The 13,771-nt window shown below is 34.7% G+C and overlaps 1 protein-coding gene across 1 annotated transcript in view; it reads right to left on the bottom strand.

Annotated features, from left to right (window-relative positions):
- Nucleotides 1-12,759, bottom strand: part of LOC129802524 (semaphorin-2A) — a 610,443-nt gene extending 597,684 nt beyond the window's left edge. Inside the window, exon 1 of the mRNA XM_055848429.1 lies at nt 12,606-12,759. Coding sequence (XP_055704404.1) covers nt 12,606-12,711 — 106 coding nt within the window. The 5' untranslated portion in view covers nt 12,712-12,759. The remainder of the gene's footprint in view (nt 1-12,605) is intronic.
- Nucleotides 12,760-13,771: the final 1,012 nt, after the last annotated feature.

The following is a 13,771-nucleotide window of genomic DNA, read 5'->3' as shown; positions in this document are numbered from 1 at the left end:
CGTCGTAATAACTCTAAGATTACTCGCTGACGACCAAAATATGACGCGCCAAAATGGGCTCTTCCAGTGACTTCCAGTGTCCTTATAAAAAATCTTCCCCTCTCTGGGTATGTTTCGGGAAATTTCACTTGTCAAATGGCAAATAGAATTACAGTAGACTTTCTCAAATTCAGGAATTTGGGATCGAAATGTCACCCGAATTAGAGAGAAATTCGGGCGAAAAACTTTTTGAAATGCAACGATTTTTCATTCATCTGCATACACATAATTGAGTTAACACACTCATTTATATCGTAAATTGCATGAAAATCCCTTAATAATGCAAAATTACATCAAAACTAAGACAAACCATGCCATGTCGGACGGCTCATTCAGCAACGAACGGTAAAAATATTCGCAAATGCGAGTAGTAAAATAGGAAAAAATTGACTAAAATTGCATAAAAAGTAGCAAAAAAAAAACAATAAAAGATGTGAAAAATTATTGACAATACAGTGTCTAAGGTGACAGTATAGTACAAAATTGTGGAGTGCATTTGACTTCTTCATTGAGAGTACGTACGTCGATTTTGTATATATGCAGTAGAGAAGGACGGCAGATGTACTGTTTTTGGCGCGTCATTTTTTTTTCATACAAAAAGAGACCGTCCTTTGGAGTCGCTTTTATTACTGAATGGTAGAGGAAATTTTAAAACCGTAAAATAACTAATCTATTACCAACTCAATTTTGAGTAATGCTCTGGCTAAAATTCGACGCGACTACGACTAAATTTTAAGATTCCAATTGGGAATAATTTTTTGATCATTTCTTGTAGAACAAAACCCAGTCATTTTTGAGTCAGAGTAATTCTTGGCCCATTGGGAATGGTCAGACAGACAGTTAAACAACGTGACGTCAAAAAACTTCAAACCTCAGATTTTCAAAATTCTACCAAAATGACTAAAATGCGACCCCTTGGGGTTAAAGAGTTGAATTCTCGATTTTTCTTTTTTGTTATGTCGGTACTCATATCCTCAACTTATATTGACAAAACCTGACAAGATGGAAACGTTAGACTAGAATTTTAGCGATTTTCTGCTAAAGAAAAAAGTGAATCAAAGAATCTGTATTAAAATTTATGTGTAAAAATAAAATTAAACATTCAAGTGCACTTAAAATGCCAACTATAACATTTAGTAAGGGAGATGACCTCCTTCTTCCCGGATGCTGATCCTTTCAGAGACCAAACAACAATGTTTTTTTTGCCAAAGCTTTCGACGCGAGAGTGCGTCTTATTCAGTGGTCAAAACCGTGATTCTTTGTCTCTAAAATTCGTTCTCCTAAACTCATCTACTCCTACGGAGGACCAACAGGGAAATTTTAGGATTTTCTTTGGGAGCGCTTTGAACTATTCTCTACTGTCGCGTCGAAAGCTTTGGCGAAAAAACATTGTTGTTTGGTCTCTGGAGGGGCCAACATCCGGAAAGAAGGAGGTCATCTCGTTATCTCCCTATTGCATTATACGATAAAAAAAACTCACTCTTCTCCTGAGCTTTCGACACGCTCCGTGTCTTCCTCAGTGGTCGAGAGATGTCAAAGATCACCGAGTTTCGTTATTTGGGGGATCAAAAAACTTGGCGGGAGGGTTCCAGAATGCTCACACAAAGATCTCGAAAACACAGCAACAGACACTCTTCAATCATCAGGAGACAACTTCTCAGGAATTGTCTCCACGTCCGGACTGTTGTTACCGCGTCCGGACGGAGCTTCCCTCCGAAAAATTTCCATCCTGAACACAAAGGATGCAAAAAGTACGTTCCCGTAGAAATCTAAACTAATCAAGACTATTGCCCTAGACATACTTACGAATTAATCCGAGAGACATATTAACGTAAGGGCCTAAATTGCATTATACATATTCCTAAAATCGAATTTAAAAGTGTTATAGGCTCTTCACAAAAGACCTAGAACATATTAATAAAAATTCTCGACCCTCGACATTAAAAACCGATTAAAACTATTGAATAACTGTTAAAGAAGTTTTTGAGGTTATTAGTATATCGATTGACTCATTTCATGGAATTCTTTTTGGATGTTTTGGGCATAAAACATGTGGCAACGATGTTTGCTCTAAAAAGTTCATTCGCACATCCTTGTTTGTTCGTGATTATTTGGTCAAAACAGCATGGTAATTATGCCTGCATCACAATTTTTACCGGAATTGCCCTCAGGAACTTTTGCTGCTCCTAGATCTGAAAAGACCCGGGAAAAATTGGCGTTTTGGTATGATTGAGGAGACAAAGACCCCATCATCGGAAAAGCTCGTAGTCATATCAAAAAGCACATATAAGAAGGACTTCGAGGATTGGTAAAAGCTCAAGTGCAAGTGTATTATATCTGAAGAGGATTACCTTGAATGGAACAAAATAGATTTTGATGAACAAATAAATATTTCTCTCGAAAAATAAAAATTCTCCTTACTTTTTGAACATACGTCGTACATATTGCTCTCTCTTTTGGAGTTCGAGCAATAAAGAGCAAAGAATATTGTATAGAAAACAATTAAAATTGCCAATTTTAAGATAAATATCCCCAAAAAATATCTCTTGACATTCATGATTCATTTTGTTAAATGGAGTTTCTTAAATCAACAATGAGAAACAGAATTACCCTTTCCTCATAGAGGAGTTACGGAGAAACCGAAGAAATTGTTCATAATAATTAAATGTTTTTATTAAATTAATTTTTGAAATGCTATCTCCATAAATTAATTTTCTGGTTCTGTTTTAACAAGTGAAAATTATACACTAAAGTACTGGTGAATCTGTATACCAAGTCATCTCAATTGCACCCACAACAGAATTTTCTACAAGAAAATATTTCAGAGAGAAAAAGTTGCATTTATCATGGTGAATTTGTTAAACTTGTTGTACCACCACACTCATAAGTTTCATTTTCTGCCAAGCTTTTTCTTGTACCAAAAACACCACGGTATATTTTTGTACTGAACTTTTCCACCTCAAATGAAAACTGTTTATTTTCCGTGCTTCGCCCTATCTTGAAAAATTGTCTATACAGTAAATAAAAGATGCGTCTTGTCAATCTCTTTGCGTGTGGCTTTTCGACGAGGTACGTGAGGTATAAATTGTTAAATTGCAAAAAAAGCTCATTAAAAATTTATATCACTTCGATATTGTTAGTCGCAGTTGTGTGAGACAAGTAGTGTGAGGCGTCAAAAGGAAATCTGACGTGAGTGTCGCTTTTTCATCTGTCGCCATAGCCAGAAAATTGGCACATCAAACGGACTGATTGTGCATTCAAGGCGAGTCACAATGATGGGGACTCGAGACGCACTGAGATCTTCCCATTTATTCACTTTTCAGAGTACTTTTATCGTCCTCTTTCCGTGTCATCCTCTTACCCCGGATCAAAAAAAAAAAGAACAAAGTTCCGGAGAAAAATTTGCACCAGAGCAAAAGAAATACATTAATGTATTCAAATGGAATTTAGGAGCAGCCACAAGCAAAATCTTATTCTAAAAGTCCTGCGGTAAGTATGAATAAACTTACAGCATTTGTGATTCAAATTTTGCAAAACCAAAAGAAGTCGGACTCAAATTTAATGTGGATGTTTGCCCGAGATGTTTGCGGATCTTGGGATAAAACCGACTAAACAGTTAGCGATAATGATATCGATTGCTCAAATAATCCTCCAATTAAACATAAAAAACAGTTTTCTTTTTAGGATGACAACTTCACTTGTAATTAAAGAGGTGGCGAAGCGTCCCAGATTTGCGGAATGCTCGAACTCATGGGATAGAGCTCTCCGTAAATTAGTTTTTCGTATGATCTTATTAATTTACTAGAGATCAAATTGATTGAAAATTCACAAATAAAAATCATAATAATGGAAAAAATTAAAATTAAAATCAAAATCAAAAAAAAAATAATGGTCCTTGGGTCGACTTATGACGGGATCCTCCGAAGATCCGAAGTTCGTATCTCTTACCGTTTCGCCTCTAGATGGCTCAAACTTTTACTGACAGAAAAAAAGGATATATAAAAAAAAACCTTGAACATTTACGGATACTTAACCGATTGGCTACCGGTTGCGACCGATGCATTCGGGTTGAAAATTTCAAGACCTTTCCAAAAAATCCAAATTTATCCAAATCGGTTGAAAAATAGACTCTCTAAAGTACTAAAAACTTTTTCCTTCAAAAATTCAAGATGGCGATTTTTTGAGAAGAAATTTTCACATATAAGGAATGTATATTGGGTCCAAATGAAGACCTGAACACATCATGCAGGAAATTTCCGTTCAGCTCAAGTGGAAATTTTTCGGAGGGAAGCTCCGTCCGGACGCGGCAACACAAGCTGTAGAGTCTTCAACCCAAAACGATAAAAAAACTCACTCTTCTCCAGAGCTTTCGACACGCTTCGTGTCTTCCTCAGTAGTCGATAGATGTCAAAGATCATCGGGTTTCGTTATTTGGGGGATCTTGCAAACTTGGCGGGAGGGTTCCAGAATGCTCACACAAAGATCTCACTCAGAGACTCCTCAGGAGTTGTCTCCGCGTCCGGACGGAGCTTCCCTCCGAAACATCTCCATCCTGAATACAAAGGATGCAAAAAGTACGTTCTCGTAGAAATAAAAACTAATCAAACCTAATGCCCTAGACATACTTACTACTTAATCCGAGAGATATGTGGGAATGAATTTGGAATTTGGAATGATTTCACTGGGAACGTAGTACCCGATCAGTAGAACAAATAATATTATAAAGTTCTGTTCAAGGGAGGAGACGTACTGAAGTTACATAGTACTGAATTAAACCATTTATTAAATTAAAAGGAGAGTTTTCCCTCGATATCCCCCTTTCCCAAATCCTACAGACATATTAACGTAAGGGCCTAAATAGACTCAGGCTGATCCTCGAGTTCCCTTCAAAATTTGACAATAAATATTAATCCCAAACTGTCATACACTGAGGACTTAGGATAATCAATTACAGGTCTCATATACAAATTTCTTCAATCTAGTTCCTCACTACCAAATTTTACAAGCTAAATCTTTTCGAGGATTAGCCTTAGTCTATTTGAACGATTTGAACCCTAATTGTATTCACAATAATGAACAGATTACATTTTCATCAGTTTCTGACTATTTCGTATCTCGGCTTAAGGGGGTTTCCCGAATTAGAAACCCGAGACTTAGTTGTTTTTCGCGATTTTTTTTTTTGAAGAGAAAAAAACAACCAAGCATTATGAAATTTTGGGTATATGTTTAGACACATTCAAAGTGCTTTAATAAATTCTTTCAAAAAAAATATTACAAAATTACGGAATAATGAGTAATTTATTGGAGCGCTTCGTCACAGTACACCCTAATTAACGGTAAATCTGCAGCTTATAATTTTTGTCTGAAAAAAAAAACAAATTAATTTTCAAAATTCATAAGTTTATTTCAAAGTTAAGCCAAGAAAAATTGAGGAAAATCATAAAATTGGACCTTTTTCGCAGGTTTAAAAAATAGGTTTTTCGGATAAAATTTTGACTTTAACATGCTTTAAAAAATAGAAAAAAAGAGATTTTCTGAAATCATTTAAGTTCAACTAGAAGAGCATTTAATTCTGAATTTAATTTTTTACTATCTTTCCCGCCAATTTGACAAAATCTTAAAAATGAGAAGTGGACAAAACGAGCTTCAAAGTTTTGTATGTTCTGCATGTTCGGCCAAGCGCTTGCAAAATTGCTACGCGCTCCTTTGCTTTGGATCTGTCTTCGAAAATACTTGGAATAGAGTTCTGAAATTTTGGTGGTGTATTCTTAGATAGTTTATCAATCGATTTAAGCAATGATAAATATCAATTTCCTTTGACCTTGTAATTCGGGAAGCCCCCTTAAGTCGAGAAACGGCTTGGTTAGTGGGAAACAGATGAGTATTCAGTCAAATTATTATTCTGATCATAATTACGTCGTCTCTGTCGTCTCAAGGTTTAAGTCGTAAGTGTGCCTGGGGCATAACTTACGAATAACATGACTTACGAAATTACAAAAAATCTTGATTTTGCATTCTGCATTGTGAAACAAATTTCAATAGCCGCAACTTGTGAATTTTACGGTAAAATCAAAGCTAAATTCCCATCCTCTGATACAAAACCAGAGTTTTCATCATCTTGTCGGTTCTTCGTTATTTAATCATCTGAAAAGTTCCAAAACTCAGGTGTTAAACCACTCTTTCCTGCTCATTATGCCAAATCCCACCAACAATTTCGTTCTCTTCTATCAATTATCGCGATAATTTCAGAAATTTCTCTTCACCATAATGGTAAAATGGGGCAATTGTTAAACTTTTGCTGGGTTTTCTCAACCTCTTTTTCTATATAAATTGCACAGTGGAAAATCCACCACTTTTTCACATCCTATGTCAGCCTTAAAATCATAGCATGATAGAAGAAACCAGGAATATACTGAGGATGGGTGACTTTTCCCACATCGCATATATGTGTGAAAATCTCATGGGATTGACTCAACATCAGTCTAATTTCACCTTGGCACAACTCCCTAATCCATCTACTCAATTTGATCTTTTAAATCACCATCTGAAATGTGGTTGAGGATGGAAGTAAATAGAAAATGAAATCATCGTCTTCCAACGTGAGACAGCAACTTTTCAGTTTTCCACCATGTTCAAGATCTATTTAAATAAAGTCACAAGTTCTCCTTTACATATCAGAAAAGCACCATATAAATATCATCATTGCAAATTCTTTAAAGCCGTTACAGAATTTTGCGTCTTTTCGTCCAAAAAAGTTCAAATCGAATAAAAAATTAAACCACCTTACTTAGACTTAGAATGCTAATTAGTTTTTATGACTGTAGCACCCGTAGGACCCCTTGCGTTGATATTATGTAGTTCAAATGTTCTAGAAAGTTGTAGTATTTTGTTTGATCTTTTATTTGACACTCACGTCATCAAATTCAAAGGGGAGGACTTTAACCTCCTATTCTCTCTTAATTTGTTTGTCCTCTCCGGATCTCAACCAACATCGCTTTTTAATGACATATCAGCTTGGACAACGGCTTTGTATTCAGGTCTCCATTTGAACCCAATATGCATCCCTTATAAGTGAAAATTTCTTCTTAGAAAATCGCCATCTTGAATATTTGAAGGAAAAAGTTTTCATGAGAGTCTATTTTTCAACCGATTTGGATAAATTTGGATTTTTTGGAAAGGTCTTGAAATTTCCTATCCGATTACATCGGTTATGTATCGAGTAAGTATCCGTAAATGTTAAATCTTTTTTATATATTCTTTTTTTCTGTCCGTAAACTTGTTACTGATACGAGATACGATTAGTATAGTTTTTTAAGAAAATTAAGTTCAATTTTTTTGGTACACGAGTAAACTTTTGAACTGAATGGTAAGAGAATGTACACATGAGATAAATTAGCTAAACTTAGTATCTTGAGTATAGGTCATAAATATTTTTAAAATCAGTCTTAAGGGGTAACGTGCACCACGAAAATAAAAAAAACAGCATATTTTTATTAAAAATAATTTTCAGTATAACCAAAAATCTATATAAATTAATCTTTTAAGCATATAAAAGTACACTATTTGAACTATCTGATATTTTCATTTAATAATTTTCAAAATTCAGTCTGGGAGGAGATTTCCATGGGAATTAAAAAAAAACTTACTTTGCGGTAGTCACCTAAAAGTGGATTCATCAGAAATAAAAAAAAAATTCTGCTTAGAAAATAAGTAAAACTCGTATTTGAAATAAGGATTTTTGAAAAACTGAAATTTCAATTTTTGAGGGGAATTTTATAGAAAAAATAATTTATGCAACACTTTGTCTTGTAAAATAAACTGAGAAGAGGAAATAAAAAATCCAGGGCGTGAATGAGTATGGCTAGCGAGTGAACCTGCAGATTGCAACACTCTATCTTCAAGATTGATCATACGCTTAGTCTCCAAGCTCGCGCTGATCGGTACCCAAAATGAACCGTGAGTGACAGACCTGTTTAACCCCTGATCTGAACTCTTAAGCATATAAAAGTGCAACACTTAAACAGGAGTAAATAAGTCTGCCACTCACGATTCACTTTAGGTACTGATTAGCGCGATCTTAGGGGCTGATCGCACAATCAGTGTGATCTTGCAGACTGATCCCTGAACAGATCGCCCGATCTGCCGATCTGCCACTCACAATTCACTCGCTAGCCATACTTATTCACCCCCTGACTCAAATTGAACACTAATTTTTTTCTTATGTTAAAAATATATTATTAAATATAATATGCCGTTTTTTGGTGTACGTGACCCACGTAACCCCTTAAGAGAACTAAAATTTAGTTATGTGAAAGTGCCCCACCCTCCTCTAAAAGTTAGAGACGAAGACTTTTCAATCGGCACTTGAATTACTATTTCCTGCTTAGATAAACTTTTCAGTAATTTAATGAAAAGGTAGGAATATTTATTTTTACCCAACGCAAAAAGAAAATTCTTTTTCATCGCTTACAAAAAGGCGTAGATGCAAGCTGTGTCATTCGTTTTGAAGAAGGTCACATCCAAACTTTTTGCCATCTTGGAAGTGAGTGCTAAAAATGTGTATGGAGGAACACTTGTTGAGAAGCCAATCAAAACTCTAATCAGATTAAGAAGTATCGATTTTGTCTTGTTCAATTGAAATTCATTTCAATCCAGAAGCACTTCTAAATCAGAAGTTCCATATCCATTCACTTCGCATTTGAAGAAACTTTGCGATTTAGCTCTCATATTTCGATCTCAAGTCATTTGTGAGGGGGTAAGAAAAGTCTTTAGGTGGATTTATCTCCTTTATCCATTAATACTACGTTTATCCTTCAATTATCTTCAATTATCGGGGGAATAGTCGAAAGATGATTCGAAGGGTTAGACATGAGAAAAGAAAGAGCACTCTTGCTTGCGACCCATCTTCGGATTACATTTTGTCCCTAATAGACATTGGCAGATTTCCTCCTCTATCCTCTATCACTTCGCGCGTTTTCCTTCAATTTTGTACCCAACCCCTAATCAAAATCCAATCCCCTCGAATTTTGGTGGTCTGTGTAATTCTTCGCCCTCTCGTTTCTTTTTTTTTTTGTAATACCACCAACTGAGTGCATCTTTTAATCGTCCATCATGTCAGTTGAGAGAGAAAAAATATTGAGAATCATGCTAAATATGGGCAATAAATATATAAAAGATGAAAATTTATCGCCAACAAATAATCCCTGGGAAGCGATTTTCAAATGACGTCGCTTCATATTTCAATAAAGTCAAAACCAACCCTCCCGTAAAACATGCTGTAAAATCTCTGTACGGTGCCGTATCAAATATTTATGAACTAATTTAGTCTTCAGGTTTTCTTCTTATGGTTCCTGGAGATTATGTTCAGTCGTAAATACCCACCGCCACACCACATTCTCTCATGACGTCTTCGAGTGAAGAGCTTTTGAGCTTTTCATATGCTCCAATATCTTTTATACCACTCCGTTGTTCATCTTCCCTCAAAAACATTGTAATTATTTTCACCACTTTTTAAGGCATGAAAAATGAAATAAGGATATTTAAATAGTAGGTATTCTGTTCAGTCTTAAACTAAAATGAATATATATTCAGCATTAGAGAAATTATACTTCACTGTTAATTCATCAAACCTTATCAATTTTATATGTCCCATAATGGTTCTATTAACCACGCTCTATATCGCTCATCTAATATTAAATTTTAAGAGTACCTATTCTCTCTCTCTCCTATAGATCTAATGGGTTGTTCTGTATAACTTGTAGTTCTTCTGATTTACCTTCGACAGATTCTGCAAAGTCATGAAGTTCGGTGACACAATCGCATTTTCGTTATATTGCACCAAATTACTAAAATTTCTGCATAAATATCGTAAAAACCTTTTCCATTTGTGACTTTACTGATTACGAACTTACTCTTTTATTAGTTAAGTCAAGAAATTCTAATTCAACTTTTGGCTTCCATCGCATATAAATTATTACCGAATGGAATTAGTGTAAAGTTTCATAAACAGAAAACTAAAAATATAAAATCATTAAACTTTAAAATATTTCATAAACACCGTTTAAAATTTAAAAAAAAAAACGGCAAAGCGTCCCAGTTTTAACATTGACCTTACGAGAAAGATCTCTCTGTGTTCGCATACTTTTTGGATGCACACCGGTTTACTATCAAATAAATTTGTTTCACAATTTAAAAAAAACATTCCGAAATTTAAAAAAAAAATACAAACTGCTTAAAAAAGTACATTTTAAAATATTTCAGCATGAGTAATCAGCATGCGGACAATTAAAACAGTAAATTCGAGAATAGTCTATCATTTACGAATACTTTACTGAATAATTATCGATTAAGTCCGATGCAGCTAGGTCGGGAATTTCAAGATCTTTCAAAAAAAATCCAAACTTAAGCAAATCGGTTAAAGGCCTTTAACTTTGACCTTCGAAAATTCGTTATCGAAATCTTTTTCGGACACAAGGGTCTTGACTACCTCCAAAGCATATTCGAAAATGAAAAAAATAGAGGAGCCGGTTTCCAAATAATCAAAAGACATGGTTTTGGGATGAACATGGGGCTGAAGAAAAAGGAAAAGACTATTCTAGATAATGTTGACTTATGGAGGATTCGTTGAAGACCAGAAGTCGATATCTCTTTCCGTTGGCGCAAATTCGGACAAATATAAAATTTTTTTTGCAAAATATTTGAGAAAGATATATCAATTACGGGTACTTTTCGATTCATTACCGAATACGTTCAATGCAGCCGGGTTGGAAATACCAAGATCTTTCACAAATGCCACACACAAACCAACTAAACGAGAATATTTTGTTTCAAAACCTCCCTTTCGGATCACAGATCCCAATTCAATGATATTGATAGAGATCCTCCCCCGCTCATTATTTTCCTATCAAGAGCGCATAAAATTTCACCAGAAAAGCTTTACTTCCGAATTACTTTAGAAAGCCTTAGCTTTTCGCAAAAGGATAAAAATTGTAAAAAGTTTAAAAAGTGATACGAAATTTGTCTATCCAAATTCAAAATTGATCACTATCACTACTAAGTCTGGACTTTATTACAGTGAAATTGACCTGAGGGGCAATTTTCAGCAGATTAAGTCTAGAACATGTTGGTGACCAACGCTAAGACGGCGGTGGCCGTAGTATCACAGATATATTATTATTACTTATGTTGATGTGTTCTCAAAGGCTTCATTAAAGGAATATGGAAAAAAATGAAGTGTTTGAAACCAGATTATGTGCGAACCCTAAATAAATTCCCCTACATCTTCTCTTCTTCGCATTTTTCAATCAGTTTCCATATTGAAATACTTTATTACTTTTCATTTTTTTATTTAAATTTCTATCAACGAAATTAATCCTTTATCCTCAACTATTTGGGAAGAAAATAGAAAATCTACATGATGTTCTATTTTAGACGATATATGATTGGAAGTACTATAACGGTCGTGACCGTGAGGGGTATATTATTTTAGAAAGAATCTATTTGAAGATTTGTGGTAGTTTTCAAGTATAAGACTGCAAATTTTCTGTCCAAACCTCCTTTCTTGACCTCTGAGAACTGCCACTACATTGCCAGACAAAAGTGATTTTTTGATGTATAAAGACAAAGATATAAATTTCTGTATTTTGTAATATCTAATGCATTTCAAGCGTCAGCTTTATCTCTTCTACCACCTCGATTAATAATTAATGTATAAACCGCGTTTTCCGGAGATTTTCTCCATGCAACGTAGGGGTGATGTTCATCCTCTTTTTCAGTCTATCCCTCTCCAACTCTTGGGCCACTACTTACGACGCCATCGACTTCCCCCCATGCCAAAAATGGTGAGTGGCACATGGCCCAAAGGAGCACCGCAGAGCGTTAAATCGGGCGAGGGTGAAATCCCCCGGGGAGATCGAGATTAAATATTAAAGGAGCAACAAGGAGCTTGAGTCAAAATAACAAATTCAACACAAAAATCCACCATGAAGGTGAATTGTTTGGCTGAGAAGGAAAAAGGGGGACTTGGCTCGAAAGTAATGACTCTTAAAATAAATGAGTCTTATATGACGGGAAAAAGTTTAGAGGGAATTCACAAAAAAAAAAGAAAAGAAAAGTTTATCTTGAATGAAATTAGGAAATAGGCTCCATGCAGGAATACTGTGAATTGCATCTCTCTTTGCTGAATTATTCACACCCTCTTTACAGGATATATGCAGAAATGGTCTAAGAAGGGGTGAAATATTTCTGTAGCACTTTGTCCCATTCATCTCATGAGAAGTCAAAAGAATTGCGTCGATTTTTTATGTCGCAATTGTCACAGAGTAAAGGAAAATAAATTATTTAGAAGGGTCAACACTTCCTTCTCATTCAGTCGTAAAATATATGATGGCACAATAGGGATAAAATTGTGTTACTTTTGGGCGAATCCCTGTGATTGAATTAACCCGAATTTAATCTTGCAAATTTGATTTGAGGGCTTACTTCCTGACACATCAAAAGGGCTCGTCAGCCCGAACAGTGCCAATTTCTTCGCAATATTTATTTTGAGCATTAAAATTGTACTGTACCTGGTGAGAGTTCCTCCGTAATTGCTCGAATTGCCGTGATACAAGCACCAAAAGTCAGCAACGTCTTCAACAGCATCATCATCCTTTGCTTTCCCGACGGACTCATCTTTGATGATGAGTAAATAGAACGTAGTCGATTGCACTCAATTTTTCGTCTTCCTGCAGAATCAAGATCAAGGAAGTAAATCAATAGGGGTGTTGTTTATCTAAATTTATCTTGTTTTTATTGGTACGTTTCATTTAAACTTACACTAAATTGAAAAAGTACAAAGTGTACTATAAAATACATTTTTATTTGTTCATATCGCTTACTTAATCCTACAGAAGCACTATAAGAGGAAGAGGGGCACCTTTGAATTACGACATCCCTGAAATTGGGCTTCTTTCTCATACACTCTTAGAAAAGTTTAGACGTGATTACTAATGAAAATTAGTTGTTCGGGCGATTATTATCAAATCTATTTAAAATAGTTCTTATATTCTTAAGACATTATACTCATAATAAATTTATTAGTAGTGAGAATATAAGACAATATTTACGTGGATAAGTTGCGGCAATTATTTCATAATGCTTTCATACAATTATATTTGCTTGTGTTAATTAAATGAAATCATTATCCCAACTAATATTGGTCACTAATTTCTTTTAGTTCTCACAACCAATGTAAATAGATGGGCCTATATTTTCATAAAGTTATGACTACTTTTCCAATAGTAAAGAGTGGTTTTTATTTCAGTAATGCGTTGAAGCTCTTTCGAATTTTAAGCAACTAATAAGAAATATGCATCACAATGAATGCTATATAGTAACCACAACTAATATGATATAGTTATTATAGCCAATAAGATGGGTATCAACCCCATTTATTTAGTAATTGGAACTAATATGTTATAGTACCCATTACTATTTTGATTTAGTTGTGATAACTAAATGAAAAGGATACTTTAACTAACTGTGGTCAACTATTTCATTTAGTTACCCAAACTAAATATATAGTTGGGTCTATATTTACTATATTTTATAGTTCTAATAACTGCATATGAGCTTGTACGAACTAATTTTTTCTAAGAGTGTACTTTTAAATGAAAGTAGACCTTATTATGACATAATTTAGCTCCTCAAACCAATTGTGAAATTAAATTACATTATGATACGGATCAGTTCC

This window comes from Phlebotomus papatasi, chromosome 2, assembly GCF_024763615.1.
Source record: "Phlebotomus papatasi isolate M1 chromosome 2, Ppap_2.1, whole genome shotgun sequence".
In the NCBI taxonomy this organism is placed as follows: Eukaryota; Metazoa; Arthropoda; class Insecta; order Diptera; family Psychodidae; genus Phlebotomus; species Phlebotomus papatasi.
This window is presented reverse-complemented; position numbering and strand designations above follow the sequence as displayed.